Source organism: Nymphaea colorata, chromosome 9 (genome assembly GCF_008831285.2).
Source record: "Nymphaea colorata isolate Beijing-Zhang1983 chromosome 9, ASM883128v2, whole genome shotgun sequence".
Lineage (NCBI taxonomy): Eukaryota > Viridiplantae > Streptophyta > Magnoliopsida > Nymphaeales > Nymphaeaceae > Nymphaea > Nymphaea colorata.
The window spans coordinates 20,403,390-20,410,903 of record NC_045146.1 but is presented as its reverse complement, the minus strand read 5'-3'; the positions used below and the strand labels follow the sequence as shown (position 1 = coordinate 20,410,903).

Here is a 7,514-nt window from a genome sequence, read left to right as displayed (position 1 = left end):
AACTCATATTGACCAGATATTTGGTGACATTTTCGCGCGTCAGTATATCTCCTTTTGTTTATTCCCTTTTCGGGGTACTGGTAGCTCTCCTCCTCCATATATGGAGACGATGATGCAGCTGATGAGCATCACGAGAACATTGAGAAGATAGTTAACATACTGATGTGCGGTTTGGTTTAGCAACTTTGGAGTCAAGAAAACATACTGAATAAGGTCTTGCTCCTGCCCACTTAAAAGGGTTCAGATCCAGATTTTCTTTTTGATGAGATGATACTACAAGTAACAAAGCGCTCCATAATGGAGTACCATAAGATTAAGTTGTAACGTATAGTATCTCATGGGACTCTTACATTTGAAAAAAAGCCATGAGAACATAGTATGTGCTATTTTTTGCATAATTTGACCGCTAGGGTAATAGAGGAAACAGGCCAAGTAACTTTGGACCATTTTGTAGCATAGCAAATCAATTTTGTTGAGTACATAAGAGTTTCGATAATGGAAGCAGCCAATGTATAACCAAATCCTTTATTGGGCATCTAAAACCTACTCCACCCTTGTTATATAATAATGACTAAGTGATGCATTTCAGTACTTTTATTATATTACATTTGTAAAAACATGAATTTGATGAATGCAGAGGTGACAATGTGAGCTCAAAAAAAGGGAACATTCAAACAGCATTGATTGAACCAAATATGTGCTTGTAAACCTCGTTCAATTCTGGTGCAAGGGCACCTCATTAATCCATGCTTAGAAGTTAGAATCAATCTCAAGCTAATCCTATTGGCATGCTAACGACAGACATTATTTAACTGGAGCTCGGAACTCGGCATGCATCATGTAGACCAAGACTAGTCTCTACTTTGGTTCCATTGTACTCTAGCCGCTCAGCCAAACATGCTTGGTCAATAAAGCTGTTACAATGAACCTTGCTGCTGGTTCATCCCGGGTGGGCAAGAGGGCCACCAATAATAGAGATTGTTATAGAGGTGATTGCTAGGAAAAGTTTATTTACTCTATTGCAGAACCAGTATGCTGACACATTAAATGACTTTGTTGAAAATTTTCTTCACCTTGATAAGTTCAAGAGGAACGCCGTTTTTTGTAGGTAAAAAATCATGAATATGATGCATTATTGTTTGCAGTTCTTTTTTGTCATGTTCAACAAGATAGTATCGTTAGCATTCATCCCACTTATTGGAAGCTACGTGGCAGAATCTTTGGGTGATGATTTGTACCTAAATTATCATCAAATAATTCTTCCTGGCTAAGCCTTCAACCAGCATGGGGGGGGTGTTTCTAGATGAGGCTGGTTATATGCACACTCTATGCATGCACCAGGTTATGCAATGACCAAAATACCCTTGCTAGAATAAGAAAAGAAACTTTTTAAAAGGGTAAAAGGGATTTGAAAAAACAAAAAAAAAGTTAAAAAAATGCCCATCATTTTATAATAGATTTCAACAATACCCCACATCCCCTTTCGTGCGTGCACAAAGGTATGCATAGCAACTCAATCTCATTCGTAGATGGGAAGTTGCTGGTTCTAATGGCATGGGCACCACATACTTTTTGTGCTAATAGAAGGGTTCAATATGGGCTCCATCCCAAGCATCAGTGCTGCCTGGACCTTGAGGGTAGGAAAGAGGCTTTGGTTTTCACTTAGGTGGTGGGACTTCCTTTACTCACTCTAACGAAACTGGAAGAAAAGAAAGAAAGAAAAAAAAAAAAAAGATAGCATTTACGTACCATTTAATTTAAACATTTGGAGGAGTTCAACTAAAAATCCGTTATTTTACACTTGGAATTTTACAGTTGAATTTATGTTTCATGCAATCAAACAATGTTCTTACTCTCATTAACTTTTGTTTTACAGATAAAGGTAAAAGCGTTTCATTTGTTTCAGCTTTTTGCCTCAAAAGTAGGATCTATAGTCAGCGGCTCAAACACCATGCATGGGCAATTGGGCATAGTCCACAACAGACAAGTATGTACAACATGTTTTTTGCGATCGTGCATTCAGCTATATTTCCAAATTGAATCTCACATTTTTCAGTTGTTTTCTTACGAAATAATTACAGTGCTGAAATCTATAAAAGTCCGAACCTAGAATTTAATATCGAAATGGTGTTCTTGTTAAGGCAGATTTTATAAGCCAGATAGAGAAAGAGAGGGAGAGAGTTGACATAAAAATGGGTTTTTTCATGAAGGAAAAAGTTCAGTTCTTGATTGTTAAATGTCAGTAAATCAGATCCACATAATAACAGAGAGAGAGAGACAGAGACAGAGACTAAGGAAGATTTTGTCCAGTATTGTTACATGCACAAACGGGAGGGCTACGTCCCCCCATCAACAAACTAATGAAGCTTTAGCTAGCTAGTAGCATCTCGATGCATTTTCTTGTTATGACCGCTTGTAATTTACAGGAACGGCCGACATCTCCAACTCACCGCAACGTATGACCAACTTCTTCTTCCTCTTCTTCTTCTCTATAATTAGTCGGCACGTTTAAGGCCAGAGCTCCCAAGGCCATTGCGAAATTTGGTCAGGATAGCAACATAATGACGATTCCAGGCCGTAGGATCTACCAGAAAAGCAAGAGGGTCCGCAGCCATAGCCGTTGATTTCGGCGAGAACCCCGTCCTGATGATCCTGGTCTTCCTCCTTCCTCGACTTCTCCATCGCTTTGCTGCACTCACTGTCTGACAACAAACCCGACCTCATATCTGGTTCTCCTTCCCGACCCATCATGTCCTTTTGGCAGCCCGATTTCCGGTCTCTATTTTCCGAGCAGCCTTCAACGCTGTTCTCGCACCATGCCCTCTGCTCCCCGGCATCCGACTCGGGCCGCTTTTCCAACAGCCTGCTCAGCTTCTCTATCTGTATATCAGAACAAACAGCAGTATAGTTTGCTTAATTACTTGCCCGTTTCATGCAACTTGCAAGTATATATCCCCTCAAGCATTTCCGATATGAAGCAGATCTAAGCCCATATTTTGTGCTACAGACCGGGATCTGAGAGAAGATCCAATGCAGGGATGGATCTAGAACTGTTGTAAATTTATGTTGGCAACTGTACTGTAGATCTGGTTGTGCGTGTCAAGTTTGGACCAGGAGGATCAGATAATTCAAGGACTATATATATATATATATGATGGACCAGGCAGACTGGGCACGTACACCGGCTCAAGCTGACCCTTCCTCGAATCGAAGAGGTGGGCCGTTCGACCTGTCTCCACTAGAGTCACGGACGCGGAAGATTACTAATTTATTCCTCGCCTTGAAGCTGGAAAGATACAAATGAATGTTTATACTAAATAAAAGTTTCTTATTTTCGAAGCAACGATCATCCTCCAGGGTTGCAACCGATCGAGTAGGTTGCTTGAACGAAATAAATACAGGGGTTTCGAAACTTTCACAAGACAAGAACGGATGGTTCGTGTTTGTTATTTTAAATAGTTTTGTTATCTCTTACGCTGTTTATGTTAAAAGTAAGTTTCTATTTCTAAGATATGACAGAAGATGCTAAAAAACTACGTAACTATCGCAGATAGCATGTGTTAATTGTTAGGTGCTGGTCATGCTAATAATAGCGTGTCCCACACTCATGTCACGCATGATTCACACCCTAATTAGCAGTGTGTCAGAGAAGCCGAATAATCCGATATGGATTTGACAACCAGCATAAGTTCAATAATTGAACCAATCATTGCGCAATAGGCAGCTCAATTGATATGGTAAAGTGAGTCTAAGGGAATGGTGTGAAGGTGAAAAACTCAAGGCCAAGTTTCAAGGTTACCTATTCACTGTATGAGTTTTCTTTTTTCTTTCTTTCTTTTTCATGCAGCGCAGGAGCAGGGCGATGAAGGCTTATACATGGCCTATCTCTAGATATGTAGACTCACTAAGTGGTCTAATTAAGTCGTTCAAAGATTCATTTTTGCATTAGAAAGAAAAAAGGTTTAATGACTTGTGATCAGACAAATCATGAACAGAAAAAATATGTTACGGAGACGTGTTTTGCAAAAAAGGATCTACGCATAAATATTCTAGATACTTTTGGAGAACAAACATTTAATTTTCACATAAGCAAGCATCAATTCAGCTCGCTCCTGCATGGCTACTGGCTTGTGTTCATGAGAGGGCCGTTCAGACAGCCTTTCGAAGTCAGGGGGATGAGCCGGATGTTCTATAATTTGCTTAGTACGCTCATGGATCTTAATTTCTTAATATATGTAACAGCATGCACAGCAATCCTAAGAAGGCAGCTTCCTTCTCAAGGGGAAGAATACGAGATCACCTTGGATTCTCGGAACATGCATGCTCGCTTCAATCGCATGATCAATCCGAGAAAAAGAAAAGTATTTTTCTCTAGTAAGAAATTCAATTTGAAGTTCCAGAAACCATCTTCGCGAAGAATATATGATGAACCAGAAAGCAGCAAACAGCAAAACTTACAAGTTACCTGTTCAAGAAGGGCTTGTTTCTCTTGTTTGAGAGATTCAAAGCTAGCAAGCAGCGCATCGTAATCTGCCTTGAGGAGGCCGTAGTCTTTCTCCACGCGCTTGGTCTTCCACCGAGCCCTCCTGTTCTGAAACCAGATGGCGATCTGCCTGGGGTGCAGCCCCAGTTCTCTGGCCAGCTGCACCTTCTTCCTGGGCTCGAGTCTGGTGGTCTCGTTCTCGAATATCTTCTCCAGGGACCTGATCTGCTCTTGGCTGAACCTCCTCTTCTTCCTGACCTTGTGGGAAGAGGAGGGTCTTATGATCGTCACTGAATCCGATTCGTCATCTCCTGTGCAGTACCCTTCCCTCTCCATCATTAATGCGAGAGGCTCCTTCCTTTATTCTCCTCTGCTTCCCTTTCTAACAATAATTAATTAAGGAGATGATGAGAATATGGCGTTGATGAATTTGGTTGGTGTGCGCGTGTTCTTGTAGATAATCACACACACATATATATAAAAGGACGTTTGGATGAGTATGTGGCTTTCCAGTATGATGGTGTGGACCAATCAAATCACATGGCGTGTGGAATTCTCTTTGGTGCCTGTTGCTTTTCAGTCTCTAATTATTTATTATTCTTACCTTTTTTTAGCTGTTTTCCCGGGTTTCGTTGCAATCTTTCCTGTGAACCAATGAGCCAAATTGGAACCGGCGGGCAGGATTACCAGATGAGAGATCAGGAGTATGTAACTGGGTGACACTATCTTTGAGTTTACCCCCTTACAAGTTCTATTTGTCTAGTGAGATTCGGATTCACATAAATATAGATATTACCGAAATAAAAAGAAAACTTGATAACAATTTTAGATTCAATTAACTATTCAGGTGCAATTTATATGATCCCGTCCTGGTTGGTCTGGATACATATATAAGGCCCTCACAGGATTTGAAATCTGATACATGAGCACCCTTGTGATAGCTTTCCAAAGAAAGTGTACTTAATAATTAGTGTGCAAGGCACTTTGATTTTATTGTTGAAAGGAAAACAAAAAAGTCATAAATACCGTGAAAGGATTCCTAGTGCTTCCTTTATGCGATTAGTACCACGATTAGATGCCTCCAAAGTAATGTGAACACATAAAATGGTCTTGTGGAGCTTGAAATGTTAAATGAACCGAATTTCATGTCTACTACATTGCGTTCCCATCTGTCCTTTTTTTTCCTTTGGCAGCTTTGCACATGCATGGCTCAAACTTTGCACCGAAGATTAGCACCGCAACTCTAATTATGTAAAGCAAGTTGGTGTTGTATGACAGAAACCCCACACTATTTCAGGAAAAAAAGTAAAAAATATGTTTACTAAAGAGAAAAAGGACGTAAACTACACATGTTTGCGGCATGATGATCCGGCTAACAAATGGTTGTTTTTATGCATCCATGATTTAGAAGCCGTGGTACATTAAGGCTGGAGACACATGATCATAACAGTTAATCTGTTGGAGAAATCTCTTCGTTTGAAGCTATACAACACACACACAAAACTTGACGCAAGAGAATACCTTGTTCTTATAGTCCTAGATTTGTGGAGATTAACTTGTAGTTGGGATGTCGATTTTCACATTAATGAAATAAACAAGATATCAATGCGTTTTTAGTTTCACCAAATTAGCATCTGTAGTTCGGTTGCTGTTCGCCATTTACAGAAAGAAATTCAATAATACGGAAAACTGTTTGTCCCCGAATTGTAATGAGATAATCAGGACACAAAATGAAATATCAATATATATTAATACAGCTGGGCTTGATTAATCAGATGTTGCCTGCATGTCAGAGCTCAATTAAACATCGAACTCGGATTTAGAGCAGACTAATCGAACAAGTTCATGTGAACAGGACCCTATCTATGTCGGTACAAGAATATGCATCAACAAACAGCAGTCTGTTGATGATAAAAGAAAACCAAAAAAGCCAAACACTTATATCATACGCCAAGGTGGGTCTCCCCCATTCCACCGCGTTCACCACCTGAGGTATAAGTAGCAAGTAATCTTCAACTGCCGAGCGCTAGCTACATGGTTCCTATTAACCTCACAAGAAATTAATCAACTTCAAATGAACACGATCACCACTGTTAAACAGATAATTGAAAATGTTAATTAGCAAACGTTCCATATAAAGAAAACAAAAGGAAGTGGTGGAAGAGGAAGAGCACGAACGCGGACGTCTGAAAGCTGGACTCCGGCGGGAGGAGGTGGGAGTGCCGATAAGGACAGGGAGTGACGGTGATCGTTCGAGGGGCAAAAACTAAAGCAAAAGCGTCGTGCCTAATCCCGATGAGTCGACCAATGGGGAGGCGACAGGTGGGGTCGTCCTGTGGACCAGGATGCCGCTGGAAGCGTCGGGGTTTCCAACCCAGAGGAGCGTCCGCGGGAATCCTCTTTCGTCCGCGTTCCAGCTGGCCCACGCACACGCCAGCAAGGCGTCTACGTGTGGCCTGGGAGAGACGTTAACGTTGCTGCGGGTGAGGGGTCCTTGTGGAGTGAAAGAAAACGGGGGCGGGGGGAAGATGGGATAGCTTGGGCAGAAGGGACTGAGTGATTCGAGGAGAAGCCACCTGCTGCCGCTTTCCAGCTCTTACGGCCAAAATTCACAGCAGAAGACCCCATGGGTCCCTTCTTCCTTCCATTTTACAATCAACGATGTACAACACATTCCCTAAAGGCACCACCGATTCTTTCGGCCGCGAGGAAATCCTGTCCATTTCTTGGACACCAAGCCGAACTTGTTGCAGCCTTTACGGCTCTTTTCATTGCCCATCTCGACTCCCTTCTTTTATCCATGCCCAAAGTCGGAACCGAATCTGTAGGCAGTCGGTTCGAATACCTGTGGCATCAGCTGATCAGATCAAGATACCGGATTCCTTGAGCCTCAATACGACAAGAAAGGGAACTACTCTTGGGATACCGATTCTCTTCCACAGCAGGACGCCCAACACATCATTTTCAGGCAATTTCTCGTAAAGAATAGCTGAGCACAAACTGAAATGTCCTGCGACATTGGCTGCACGCA

At 41.6% G+C, this 7,514-nt stretch overlaps 1 protein-coding gene across 1 annotated transcript; it reads right to left on the bottom strand.

The window, feature by feature from the left end:
- Positions 1-2,200: 2,200 nt before the first annotated feature.
- Positions 2,201-4,930, bottom strand: LOC116259786 (homeobox-leucine zipper protein ATHB-12-like). Its single transcript, XM_031637701.2, has 2 exons — positions 4,466-4,930; positions 2,201-2,880 (listed from the first exon to the last, which is right to left on the bottom strand). The coding sequence occupies exons 1-2, from the start codon at positions 4,820-4,822 to the stop codon at positions 2,509-2,511; spliced, it is 729 nt and encodes a 242-aa protein (XP_031493561.1). The 5' UTR covers positions 4,823-4,930; the 3' UTR covers positions 2,201-2,508.
- Positions 4,931-7,514: the final 2,584 nt, after the last annotated feature.

Coding starts and splice junctions, on each gene's coding strand:
- LOC116259786 (XM_031637701.2), bottom strand. CDS start 4,822: ATGATGGAGAGGGAAGGGTACTGCACAGGAGATGACGAATCGGATTCA. Junction 2,881..4,465: donor AACAAGCCCTTCTTGAACAG/GTAACTTGTAAG, acceptor TCTGATATACAG/ATAGAGAAGCTGAGCAGGCT.